This window comes from Limanda limanda, chromosome 5 (assembly GCF_963576545.1).
Source record: "Limanda limanda chromosome 5, fLimLim1.1, whole genome shotgun sequence".
NCBI lineage: Eukaryota > Metazoa > Chordata > Actinopteri > Pleuronectiformes > Pleuronectidae > Limanda > Limanda limanda.
This window is the reverse complement of record NC_083640.1, coordinates 4352153-4366113: the sequence shown is the minus strand read 5'-3', so window position 1 is coordinate 4366113 and position 13961 is coordinate 4352153. Positions and strand designations below refer to the sequence as shown.

Genomic DNA, 13961 nt, shown 5'->3' with positions numbered 1-13961 from the left:
GCTGAAAAGGAGAAGAACAGATGAACACACAGGAAGTAGGAAGTGTGATCTGAGAGATCTCCAGTCCTTGTCGGCGTGTGAGTGTGCTTCAATGTGTGTCTACGCGAGTGTGTGTGTGTGTGTGTTTGTTTGTGTGTGAGATGACCCACTGACCTGTGCGACCATTTAAAGGATAATGTCTCTGAAACTACCTCGCAACTGGGACTTCAGCACCTTCAAGGCTGAGACGGGTCGGATAGGTAAGTCTGAGGCTCAGCAGTGAGGATGCAGCAGATACATATTTGCATCCCCCTTGTTTTCTCTCTGTGGGTTTTTTAACACACTGGTGGTTATTTTTTCAGTCTAACATCAATGTCCCCTAATATAGAATGGACTGCGGTTTATTACTTTGCTGTCGCTTGAATGTCAAGTGTTTTTTATAGTAACTGCCAGTGGTTGAAATAAGACTAGTCAAGTATTACCTGTGTTGTGGGGACCTATGTCACATTATGGGGACTTGTTTTTTCTTTTGGGAACAAAAATGATTATGTAATAATGATGTAAGTGAAAACATGCTTTTAGGTTTAGGTTTAGGTTTAGGTTTAGGTTTAGGTAAGGATCAGGCAAATAGAGTAAGTCTCCAGGAAAAACAATACAAGTCAATGTTATGTCCTCTGAAGTCATGGACACACAACTGTGAGTGTGTGAGTGAGTGAGTGAGTGTGTGTGTGTGTGTGTGTTTGTGTGTGTGTGTACAGAGTATTTTACGGTTACTGCACAGCAGTCTAGACTCACTAATACTCACCAGTGTTAACACAGGGTGGACTCTGCAGTTACATGTTCCTCTCAGGCTAAGATGGCACAACAGTTGCAGCTGTGTGTTTTCTGCACACACACAAGCAGAGACAGGTTCTACTTTTATGCTTCACAACTTGCATCGTGTTTGCTGTGACTCTAATCGATCTTACCATCAGTGGTTGTTGAGCTCTGTTGAAGGAAGTAGCAGCCCCCCCCCCCTGCACACATTTCATCTGCTTCATGTCGACTGTGTATCAGCCACTTTTACTAGCAAACTTTTCAGTCATGAAAGTATATTTCACATCTGAACGCTGGCGATTCCTTAATTGATTCCTTCCCCTGTGGTGATTTCCGTGGCCCATGTTTTATTACATTCGGAGGAACAGGAGTGACGCAGGCTCACAGCAGGAAACTGATGCAAGTTTCGGGCAGGACTCTGATTTCAGTGCTGTCTATAAACTATGCTCACATATACATATGACAGTGTGTACGTGACGCATGTGTGCACTGCATATGTGTGTGTGTGCTACAGGTATTACTCATTTTGTAGGGACCTAAATCTGTCTACAAAGTCCCAGTAGAGACAGAAATCTACGTCAATGTGGAGCTGACATTGGGCGAGAGGCGGGGTACACCCAAGTAAGAAATATGTAGACATGTACATACAGCATATTGCTCTTACGCTGCATATCTAATCAAAGTTAGTTCTTCCAATGTGTACAAACGCCTCCACAGTCACCACGAGACTGTGAATATCATTTTCCACCATTTCAAGTGAGCTTTGAACGTGTCTTTGAGGTGCCGTGAAGCTCTAGGCTCATCGTGAGTTGCGTCTACTTGAAAGGAATTGTGTATTTGTCAGCTGAGGGTGTGGTGTGACATCGGCCTCTGTGTGTGGGCTCAGGGTTCCTCAACAGCACGTGTTGACTCTCCACAAGTCACGGGCGGCTGAGGCTCGAAATGACACCAAAGGACTCTCCGGCGTCTAGGTGGAGGCCTTCAAAGCGTGGCCGGCCCTGTGGCAATCTGGTGGCAGCTTCCTGTTTATCCCTGGGCAGCCCTTCTTCTTCTCTTCTCCTCCATCATCCTTCTTAAGTAGACACGGTGAATTAAAGAACAACTGAGCGACGGGGCTCAATCTCACTCCCGCTATCTCCTCTGTCCCACCACTCTGTGTGTATCTCAGACTGTCTCCATCTGACTCCGTCCTCCCCGGGCCACGTACACCTCGACCTCTGTTCCTTTCCATCGGGGCCTCTCACAGCCAGGGTGACACACATTATTGAAGGGTTCACGTTTGTGGAACAACTTAAAAATAGGGTGATGTTCATTTGTGACATTCAGTCTATGTAGATCTTAATCTCTGACCTTTCTGTCTTAGTAGTGCAGTGCCTGTTGTAAACCTGCCTGTTTGTACTGGACTGTTAACTAGAGTCCTCCTCAAACAGTTCTACAATATACTTTTTAGTGTTTGTGTGTTGGACGTTGTGTGCAGTCTATGGTGCAGAGTGAAGTTAGAACAATTTGTGTTCATCCTACCTGGTTAATCTGCAATGAAGATTTTTTTTCAGTCAATGTTTTTCCTCAAAAGAAACTAAATGTGGTTTGTAACTGTTCTGGTGTGGTTTTACCATAAGTTTGAATGATGACATGTTTCAGAGGTGTTTGAAACAACCCACACAAAGAGTTATTGCATGTTCAAATCACACCAAATTTGAAACTGCACCTCCCTGTGCCATTAACAATAGACATGTTAAGTATGAAGGCGATAATTTTCATTGTTTGTCGGTCAGTCAGTTGCAGACTATTGTGTTTTTCACATAGAAGAATCAAAGCTACATTCATGCACCGTGCACAGGAAACTGGTCAACTCTGACCAGCATTTTCCTTTCAGACTGAATGCACGGCAAACAAAAATAGACATAGAGCAGGTCTCTGAACCTCGATAGGCTGATTCACATCAGATGAAGGGGGAAGTGCTCTGTATGACTTGAGTAGCACTTGTGTTTTGGTAATGTTCGAACAGCTTCAAATGGGACACAGCATAAGTTGGGGATTGTTGTTCTTGGAAACATTTTCCCAAGCTGCTTTCTTGTGGTGGGTCTTTCTTCAGCACGATCCAGGACTGTGATGCCTGGAGAGGGAGGCACCGGGCCGGGCTCGCCACGATCCCCCAGGTCCATGGAGAGGCCGCTGAAGGCCGGCTGGCTCAAGAAACAACAGAGGTCTCTGGTGAAGAACTGGCAGCAGCGCTACTTTGTGCTGAGAGGCAGCACACTGACCTACCACAAAGATGACAAGGAGACCACTGTCCAGGTGAGACACTCCTCATTAGGATGATTATTACTATGATGATGATGATGATTATTATTATTGAACCGTCGATTCTTGTTGGCATGAAACACTTGAGCAGATGTTTACATTAAAATGTTGCATATTCCAAATTTTAAATGCTCCAATTACCTTTTTATATTTGGCACATGCAGTCACTTACATCTGACATTACTGTCATCAATATGATCTGTATGTTATTAAATGTCCATTTTTCTATTTAAACATTTAGTGCTGCTCAGAACTATATATTTAAGATAAGTTAAGACTTTTTTCATTCTGAAGGAAATGATTCAGCCAGCTTTTTTGCAAAATTACAACATCAACAATATAGAATGGAATAGAATACTGTGCATGACATTTTTTTTATAAAAAAATGTAATATAGAGTCAGTATTTTTCAATAAAATGTGTTATATGTACATAAAGTTCATAGCATAATAGGAAATGGCTCATTGATCATTTCCACACTTCCTGTACACAACATGAATAATGCTTGAAGCCACACATGAGAGGTCCCCAGTCATTTAAAACCTGTATATGTTGTACTTTCCTGCACTCTTTGTTATTACTCTGTAGATATGTCGAAATGGGATGAAAGCAAGATGTTGATGTTTCTCTCTCTGCATGTTGTGCATGATGTAGTTGGTAAACCTTCAAAACATTCAGAGTAGATGCTGTGACTCCATGGAAGTGGACTGTTACAGCAGTGGCTACACATGTGCACATATGAAATCCCTTTACTCTCTGATAAACATTCAGAGATTGTGGTCAAATTTGTTGACTATATTATCACGTTAAAAAAAGAAACAATGCTCTAGCTCTGGCCTTGAAACTTCAGCTCTCATTTCTGTTCACCACTTCTCTTACACATCTACATGTTTTGCCTTCCTTCTCATGTACTTCCTGTTGAGAAACAAGAGCTAGTCAAACAGTTCATGAAAACCAAGAACACAATTGCACTCATGGACATTGGACATGGCCTCACACCTGCCACCTGATGGATAAACACAACAAGCCACAGGAACATGAGGAGTAACTCATGAATCCTTAGAGTCAAGGCTTCTTTTGAGCTGGGTATAAAAGCAGACATGAAGGAGTGGGACAGTGGCAGATGGAAGGAGTCGGCTTCACACTTGGTTGAAGTGTGAGGTGAACTGTGTTTTAGCCTACTTGCTGTGATGTGATGTAACCATGGAACGTGAGAACGGATGAGCCGGGAGCATCAACTCTTCATTTTCAGAGTGTTGAGCGTCTGCGAAAAACTCATGTGACACATAGTGAAAGAACCTGTGCTGCATCTATGTGCTGGAGATATAAAGAGTAGAAACAGGTGGTCTATGAATGAATGAATGAAAGTAAATATTATTGGTTGGTTCTCTTCTTTTGTTTTGAACATTACAATATATCTCTCTCAGTACATTTGTTCTCACTCACTTCTTTGTGTGTGTGTGTGTGTGCTTTGCTTTCCAGGGAGTCGTTCAGCTACGATTCTGTAAAGTTAACGAAATCCCCCCGAACTCAGACGACCCTGGGAAGTACCTGTTCGAGATCATACCACGTGAGCATATGACTGACTCTCAAAAGTGAACAGAAGTGACTTCAGGCCTCACATTGCTTATTCAAATACCCTTTTCCAGTTTTGTGTATAACAGTGATACATCAGCACTGTCTTGTTGGTCCTGTCTGTACTGCCTTGTTTCTTCTTTGTTCTATTATTTTATAAAGAGGAGATGAAAATATTTCTCTGTAACATTTCCTAAAAGCCAGAGTTTTTAAAGACCACCTGTTCCATTGGGGCTGCATGTTGCTCTTTGGTATCTGTCTCTTTCTATGTTCACAATATGCCTGAACATGGATCATTTAAAAAAATGTATATAATAATGTCTGGCTTTGCTCAAGGTTATAGAGATAACAGTAAACTAGGAATGACTTAGAATGTGCATCTTATGAGGATAAGGAGTCGTGAATGGTTGTTATTAGACATATAAATTGTGGCCCCTGCCCTTGATTTAGAAAAATCCTAGATCCGCCTCTGGTCTGTGCGGGACAAATCTTATCTGTATGGTGGGAATTTAAATTTGTGTGACAGTCTGAGCTCAAGGTTTTGTTGTATGATGCAGTTTTTTACATACTACTAACTACTGCTAATACTACTCACGCAGGAAAAACCGGAGACAGAGAGCGAGGTCCATATGTGTTCATGGCAAACTCCCAGAGTGACATGGAGGAGTGGGTCCGCTCCCTGCGCCGAGTCATCGGAGTCCCGACAAGTGGAGGTTCGATAAAACTGTTTAAAAGATGATTTCACTGTCATTTAACTGAAGATTATAAAATACCTCTAAAGCTCACTGATCAACATATGATAAAAAAAATTGGTCAATCAAGACTAAATCAAATTTTTTCAAGGTTATGTGCTTTTCTTAGCAGTGGCTTCCTGGAGTCTTTGCTGTTCGTCTTGCAAAATGATGATGATGAATAGACAACAGGAAGTGACTGTTCCTGGCTGAGAGAGCAGCTGATATTTTTCTGTTTGCACCCTTTATGCTAGCTAATCATCTAATGGCAATATTTAATGTACGGACATGAGAGTGAATCTACTACAGTGCTGGATCGAACATGTCACATGTTTTCTGATAGCGTTACTGGTCAAAAACTTTTGTATATAAGAGCCTTTAACTAAACTATTTCACAAAATTTGAGATCATTCCATATACTCTTATTAATTATTTGTAAAATGGTACACCTTCAATTTGTTTTTTAACCTAGTATATCATGTTTATTTCTTTCACCTCTTTTAATCCCTTTTATTTGTCCTGAAAACGGTTTTAAACTGCACTTTCTGATTGTAAAGGAATTTATTTGAATTAGTCTCTGTGTTGTTTTGAATGTTTCTTTCCCCACAGTGTTTGGAAAGAGTCTCATGGACACCGTGACGTATGACCAACGTTTCGGCCCCCACATGGTACCGATCCTGGTGCAGAAGTGTGTGGAGTTCATTAAAGAACACGGCCTGAATGAGGAGGGCATCTTCCGCCTGCCGGGGCAGGACAACGCCGTCAAACAGTTCAGAGACGCCTTCGATGCTGGAGAGAGGCCGTCCTTCCCCAGGTATACACTCATTGTTATGTATCAATCAATCAAGTTTTATTTGTATAGCCCTTATTCACAAATCACAATTCGTCTCATAGGGCTTTAACATTGTGAGACATCCTCTGTCCTTAACCCTCAACAAGAGTCAGGACAAACTACTAAAAACCCTTTTAACAGGGTAAAAAAAAAGGTAGAAACCTAATAGAGCCACATGTGAGGATCCGTCTCCCAGGACGGACAGAAGTGCAATAGATGTCAAGTGTAGGAAAACATCATCAAGATAAAGGCTTTTAGCAGCATTAATGAGGGTGAACATTTTGAAGGATAACTTCAATACTATATGTCAAGCAGTCCTTCTGCAATCATAGTCTATGGTCAGCATGATGTGATATAATATATAATCATTAACTTCTTGATGAACTGATTGGTTTTGAAAGTGTTATTGTGTGTAGGAATGTTACATATATATTATTTTAAATACTGTAATTGAAAAGACAGGAAATAGTGAACGTTAAAAGACTTTTTTCACACATCTCAAACAAACTAAAACTGTGAAACAATTCGGAGCCTTCTTTAAACCTGGTGAGTGAATGCATGAGCTGAAGAAGGTCACTGCTACAGACGGTGAAACTGTCCTAGCCTCAGTCAATCAACAGTTTTTCAGTTATTCTTCTTCTGAGAAAGCAGGGAGAGATGAAAGAGCTGCAGAGAGGCTGATAGATTTCTGTGTCCTCTGAGCTGAAAGCGACACCACATCCTGTTCTGGCAGGAACACAGGAGGGCGTCTGTGTTACTCAACATCACAAGCTCCTCTGACAGAGCACTAAAACATCACTCTAACATGTTTGTCTGCCCGGAGTGAGGGAGCACACGGTCACAGCCAGCGGGGGGGGGGTCACAGACACATGATTTATATGATATTTCAGGCCAGAAAGAAAAAATAAAAGAGCAAGGTTTTGTGTTTTCTCTAACTGTATTCTGCAAAACCACACAAATGAAACCAACCCCTTTTGCAGAGATAAATATACAAAACTAGACCCAGAGGCCCAAACAATGAGGTTGTGCATAACTTTTGTCACCAGTGGATTTTAGAATGTAACTAAGACGATGTTTACACTGCAGCTCACTATGTACATGCTTTTTAGTCCAGTTAAAATATTTACACAGGTCTGGTCACAATGGAACAAAACCATCGATAAAACTCAGATACAGAACAGCCACATACTTTGGCGCCATGGCTCAAATACCAGTTGAAGGAATAATAACGGTCAGTTAAAGTGTAAGTGGATATTCATTGTGAATGTGTCTTTGCCTGCAGTGACACAGATGTCCACACAGTGGCGTCACTTCTCAAGCTGTACCTGAGGGAGCTGCCAGAGCCTGTGGTGCCCTGGACTCAGTACCAAGACTTTCTGGACTGTACCAACCTGCTGGACTGCAGCAGCACAGAGGTAAGTGTGTGTGTGTGTGTGTGTGTGGGAGTGTGTGTGTGTGTATGTGTGTGTGTGTGTGTGTGTGTGTGTGTGTGTGTGTGTGTGTGTGTGTGTGTGTGTGCGTGTGTGTGTGTGTGTGTGTAAGATAGATAGATAGATAGATAGATAGATAGATAGATAGATAGATAGATAGATAGATAGATAGATAGATAGATAGATAGATAGATAGATAGATAGATAGATAGATAGATAGATAGATAGATAGATAGATAGATAGATAGATAGATAGATAGATAGATAGATAGATAGATAGATAGATAGATAGATAGATAGATAGATAGATAGATAGATAGATAGATAGATAGATAGATAGATAGATAGATAGATAGATAGATAGATAGATAGATAGATAGATAGATAGATAGAGTACTTTATTCATCCCCGAAGGGAAATTAAGTTGTCATAGCAGCCGGTATATTTGAATAAAATAAAATACAATACAATAGAATAAAATAAAAAATATTGAGGTAGAAAGAATAAAAACAGAAACACAAGATAAATAGGTAGATAAGGTGCAGAAGCAAGATGATGGTGATAGTACTGATGATATGATGGTAATGTTATTGTTAGACAGTATATAAGAATAGTACAGTATATATAGTATATAATATAACATAATATATATTTATATATGATAGTAATTATACCAATATAAAAGCAGTATATAGTAATAATGGCAGCAACAGTATATATAATAATAATAGTAATAGTGATATAATAATAGTAATTATAACATGTACACATGTATGAATATGTGTATATAGACTTATGTATACAAAGAATATACAGAGAGTATGATATAATATATGATATATAGGAGAGGTATGAATATAAGTATTTGACTATACAATAGGTAATTTAATATACTATGAGTGTAAGAATATGTAGACAGAGTGTGTGTGTGCCTGCGTGCGTGCGTGTGTGTGTGTGTGTGTGTGTGTACCTAAACCTTTACACAGTCACATTATGTGGGCAAGTGCTATAATGTAAATCCCTAAATTCTAAGGTGAGGAAATTTTAAGGTTAGTTTAGGACTTGGTTAAAGTTGGTTAACTAGGTTACATGTGGGTTTATGCTAAGATAAGGGTAAGAATTAGGGTAAAGCAAGTGGTAACTAAGTCCCTAGGAAATCTGAATTTATGTGTGTGTGTGTGTGTGTGTGTGTGTGTGTGTGTGTGTGTGTGTGTGTGTGTGTGTGTGTGTGTGTGTGTGTGTGTGTGTGTGTGTGTGTGTGTGTGTGTGTGTGTGTGTGTGTGTGTGTGTGCGTGTGTTTTAACCAACTGCCCCTCTGTACTTTCAGGGTTGGGGAAAGCTAGAGAACCAAATCTCTCTTCTCCCCAGAACCAACTACAACCTTCTGAGTTATGTGTGCCGGTGAGTCTAGAAGCTGCAGCACAAAGCATTATGGGACGTTCAGGAGAGGAAACCCTACATGTTCATTGAAATGTCCTTGAGTAAAACTATCTACTGTACATTCACTGAATCTCCCAGAGTCCTTATGGTTAAAAACACCAATACTGTTTCTAGATCTGTTTCCAGTCCTGACACATGCTGAGCCACAGCAGTTCATTTTGCCTTTTGTTTTTAGGTTTTTGTTTGAGGTGCAGCAACACTCCAAGGTGAACAAGATGAATGTGGAGAACTTGGCTACAGTGATGGGGATCAACCTGCTGAAACCTCAGATGGAAGATCCCATCGAAGTGATGAAGGGTGAGAACAAACGTGTCAGGGCCGGCCCTGTACGTCTGGAGGCCCTAAGCAGGATACATTTAGGGGACCTCTCTCGCAGTGAATAGACCAGCTTTTCTATTGTTATTCAATCTCTTAATTAAATCATAAATAAGGCAAATTTGTTTTAAACAGTCAACTTTTGTCTTGTTATTGCACACATTTGCAACAAGGTTTGCTTTGTTGACTTATGGGACATGGGACCGGCTATGTGTCCTACCACAGATGTTGAACCATTTGAGGAGCGGAGAATATACAGAAGTGATTAAATGTGTCAATTTATGACCTTGACATCATTATTTCCCATGTTTTGACTGTGAAAATGTTGTTTCTCTGCTTCTGCCATTTTATTAAGCATTGACATGTGGCATTACAACATCTTTCTCTTTTTTAGACATGAGTCATTTTATGTAGCCTTTTTATTCCTGCTGTTATGTAACAAAATCCTGTACTTCTTCCTCGATCTCACAAACTTTACCAACAATCTTTATCATCATGCTGATGTATGGCCTTTGTATTTCAACAGTACAAAATAACATAAAAGTACAAAAAATAGAAAACAAGCACAAAAACATCTGAAGTGATTTAAGGGAATTAATAAAGATGTGAATAATGTAAATGAAGAATTTGCAGATTTTGATCCATGTGTCATTTGTATTTCTTCTCAGCGACTCCTCAGATCCAGAAGCTGATGACAGTGATGATCAGACAGCATGAGAAACTGTTTCCTGTCTCCAAAGACGTGCTTCCCTCCCCCCCCTCCAAAAAGGCAGAGAGCCAGAAGAACACTCCCCGAAGCTTCGTGGGTTGGGAGTGTGCAGAGGTACACACAGTCACTCTGATGGTTCCAGGAACTGAGTGACCTGGCTGCGATTGCAAATTCAGAATCAGAATCAGAATCAGAATCAGAATCAGAAGTATTTTATTGCCAAGTACGTTTACACATCCAAGGAATTTGCTCTGGTAATTTGTGCATACAGTGAACATAGAAACATAAAAACGCAATAAATACAACATACATAGGAGAGCAATAAAAAATAGGAAACCAGTATATATTTACTCACTGTATTCTTCTTATTTACCAATATTTATACAAAGTAACATTTATTTTGACATAAACATTTCTGAATAAAAACATATAAAAGATAAAAGATATAAAAAGTGAAATGCTAAATGCAAAACAGTGAACAGTGTCAGATTGCAATATGCAATGTAATGCAGTATAATATAATATGATATGATATAATGTGTTAATTTAACACATCCTCCACACACACCATCATCACAGCCTATTGTTCTGGTTTTTCTTCAACATTTTCAAAAGAACTTACTAACAATACTAAGGACACATCTGATAAAGAGTTCTTCTAAGCGTTTTCGAAGTTCACAATGAACAAGGAACAATTTTCACAATATGAATTCAATGATGTGTGACTTTGCTCCAAGCTTAAGAGCTAACACTGAAAAGGGAATGACTTGCATGTGGAACTTACTAAATACTGAGTTGTTCATGGATGTTGGACATATAATTGGCTCCTCTCTGTGTAAATGCTGGCCCCTTTATGACCCCTGATCTAGAAAAATCCTAGATCCACCACTCACACTTTTCTTGCACTGTAGCTTAAGACTGTGTTACTTTGGTGATCCTACATACTTTGCACACATACGCTGTATATCTGTAAATAATATGTTTTGTGTTTATCTCAGATGGGTGATGCATCTCTGTCTGAGTCTCCAGAAGAGGAGGAGGACGCTGACAGTCCAGGCCCAGTCAAAGGGAACTGCAGCTCCCAAAACCAAAGCTCACATTCCACAGACGATTGGCATGAAACTCCTCGGAAACGCACCCAGACCCTCCCCACCTTCACCTGCCCCCTCACCGGGATGGCAGCTAAGGCTGACGTACTCAACCGGTGGAGTCGCATCCAGGAGGTGGGGGAAGAGAAGAGTGAGACATTGTCAGAGGACATTTTTAGGATCCTGGACCTCCGGAGCTCAGGATCAATGTTCGGGGGGTCACAGCTGAGTAACAAGAAGGTGGAGCCTACGCTCACGTCCCGCAGAGGAAGTGACAGCACAGGTCCTTCAAAAGACGGCTCCCAGAAACCTGACAGCGAGTCCCATCCTACCAAGGTGCTGTCCCATCAGAAGAGTGTAGAGACCCTGCCAGTGGGGGGTTCAGGTCAGCAGGTCAACAGCAAGTCTGAGCTGAAGAAAGACGACCAGCCGCCTATAGACAGGTAGGTTCAGCTGATGAGTCACATGGAAACCCAGTGTTTACCTTCATACTAACTCAGAACACACCAATAAGACCCTCACCAACCTCTACATGGAGTACAACTCCTTTTTTTAAACTTTAAAATATGTAATTTGTTATAAGCCAATGCAAAACTTTTAAATCAATGTTATAGCAATGGTTAAGTTTATATAACGTTAGTACTACTACTAATGTTAATATTCGGTAAAATTTAAAAAAGGAATAAAGAAAATTACTCCGAAACTCTTGAAACAAGTTGATTTGTAAAGGAAAGAAGTGACTAATATCATATTTATTTATTTATATATTTTTCTATTCAAATTTTGACACTCAACATTGCACAGAGTGACTTTGCAAAGTTTTTTCTTGTCTTCACTCCCAAACGTAAATAGACTTCTTTTGGACTGTGTTACTGTGTAAGTGAACCCTGGTCGTCTCTCTCAGTGTGCAGCAGGAGAACCAGGAGCTGAAGGCCTCAATGGCAGAGCTCCAGTCGGCTCTGGAGGCAGAGCGCCGCCGTGTGGCCGCTCTGGAGATCTGTCTGAGAAATGCAGAGCGCAGTCGAGATGAGGCCCAGAGACGCAACGAAGAGCTGCAAACAGACATTGAGAAGTTCCTCAACGGAAAGACTCCGGCTCTCACCTAGATGTCGTTTTCAAACGCAGTAGTGTATGGATCCATAACTCCATCAACCTCCACAGAGCTAATTTCACAAGAGGTGATTATGAACTCCTCCAGTGGGATGACACTGGGTGGTTTCCATTTGAGCTCTGTCTGGACCTGGAGGTCTGTTATCAGACATTTCAATATCACAACTCCTAATAAAGACTTACAATCCAACACAAGTTTGTTGTACCTACTCGACAGGTGATGCCACAGTGATGCCACAGATGCACCCATTGATCAGAGAACTGATCATAATGGTGGACAATACAAATACAATGTTAATTTCAGTTCATTTGATATGTCAGTTAAATTAATAAAACTGCACAGATGTGTTTTGTTGAATAAATGCATTAAATGATCATTTCATTACACATACACACATGTATTTCCCATACGAACAAATCAGTGTACATAGACTTCATAGTCATCATCAACAGGGTAATGGCAATAAATGTGAGACATGATTAAACTGTTACAGGCCTGCAGGCATACAGTGAACAGTGGTCGAGCGTCGACATGTTTAATCTGACACATCAGGACCTTGTTTACTGCTGCTTGTAACACTACAGGCACAACAGTGATTCAAGCTAATGCTAACATCAGCATGCTATCATGGCACTGACCACGCTAACATTCTAACAAGTATGATAAAGGGATAGTTCACCCAAAAAGGAAAATGCACTCATTATCCACTCACCACTATGCTGATGGAAGGCGGGTGACGTGTTTGAGTCCACAAAACACATTTAGAGCTTCAGGTGTAGCACGCAAATTGAATTCAATTGGAGTAAATTGGGGCCGATTCTTATAAAACGTAAAAAAACAACAGACAGAAACATAACATGCCTCCACTCTGCTCCTGTGGTGTCTCAGTTAGCCCCGACCTTCAAATTCGATTTTAAAGCGGCATCATTTACACCATGTTTTATGCCTAAATGTCTGCTCTGATCCTGAGCCCCTCCATCTGCATTGTGGTGATTAGATAATGAGACAATTTTCATTTTTGGCAGAAATATCCCTGAAACCATCTGAATATTTAGTTATCTACAGAGCTGTGTAGTTAGCATGGCCAAAAAGTCTGACATAATTCACTCCAGAGACTACATTTGATCAATACATTTTCTTATTGACCAGGGCTCAAATGACAACATGTAAATATATACAGTATATGAACTGTCACCTGGCAGCTTCAAGCTACGTAAGTATCACACTCTCAACAACCTATTTCCAGAGACAACATGCAGGTTTTTTCAGAACAAAAAGAGCCAAACCTCAGACTTTTTAATCTGTAAATTCATTTAAGAAATTGGGGACAAAAACTGAGCTAAAAGGAGAGTATACATGTTGTGAGCAGCCAGCAAAGACTCCAAATGAACTCAAACATTTCTCTGTATCTGATGGAATCCTAACCAAAACCAGATTTTTTGTAAAACTGATGAAAAATCTAGTTCTTGGAAGGTTTTTAACATAAATGAGTTTTACTGATGGTATCATCATCACATGCATTACTTTTTCAACCAAGCTGCAATGTCAAAAAAAAAAGTGATATGGAAGAAATGCAGATGTCAGCACAAAATATCGTCTGACGGAAGGTTTTTCAGTCTCAAAATAGCGACT

At 40.3% G+C, this 13961-nt stretch overlaps 1 protein-coding gene across 1 annotated transcript; it reads left to right on the top strand.

Moving 5' to 3' along the window:
- The first annotated feature begins 89 nt into the window (after positions 1-89).
- arhgap25 (Rho GTPase activating protein 25) lies at positions 90-12643 on the top strand. Its single transcript, XM_061071744.1, has 11 exons — positions 90-239; positions 2891-3093; positions 4581-4668; positions 5273-5386; positions 6014-6218; positions 7519-7651; positions 8994-9067; positions 9282-9403; positions 10090-10244; positions 11129-11661; positions 12123-12643. Exons 1-11 carry the CDS (start codon positions 176-178, stop codon positions 12322-12324), a joined length of 1893 nt encoding a protein of 630 aa, XP_060927727.1. The 5' UTR covers positions 90-175; the 3' UTR covers positions 12325-12643.
- The last annotated feature ends 1318 nt before the right edge of the window (positions 12644-13961 follow it).

Excerpts from the sequence above, each read along its gene's own strand:
- arhgap25 (XM_061071744.1), top strand. The coding sequence starts at position 176 with ATGTCTCTGAAACTACCTCGCAACTGGGACTTCAGCACCTTCAAGGCT. Across the intron at positions 6,219-7,518 it reads GAGAGGCCGTCCTTCCCCAG|TGACACAGATGTCCACACAG; the intron begins GTATACACTCAT and ends CTTTGCCTGCAG. Across the intron at positions 11,662-12,122 it reads GACCAGCCGCCTATAGACAG|TGTGCAGCAGGAGAACCAGG; the intron begins GTAGGTTCAGCT and ends CGTCTCTCTCAG.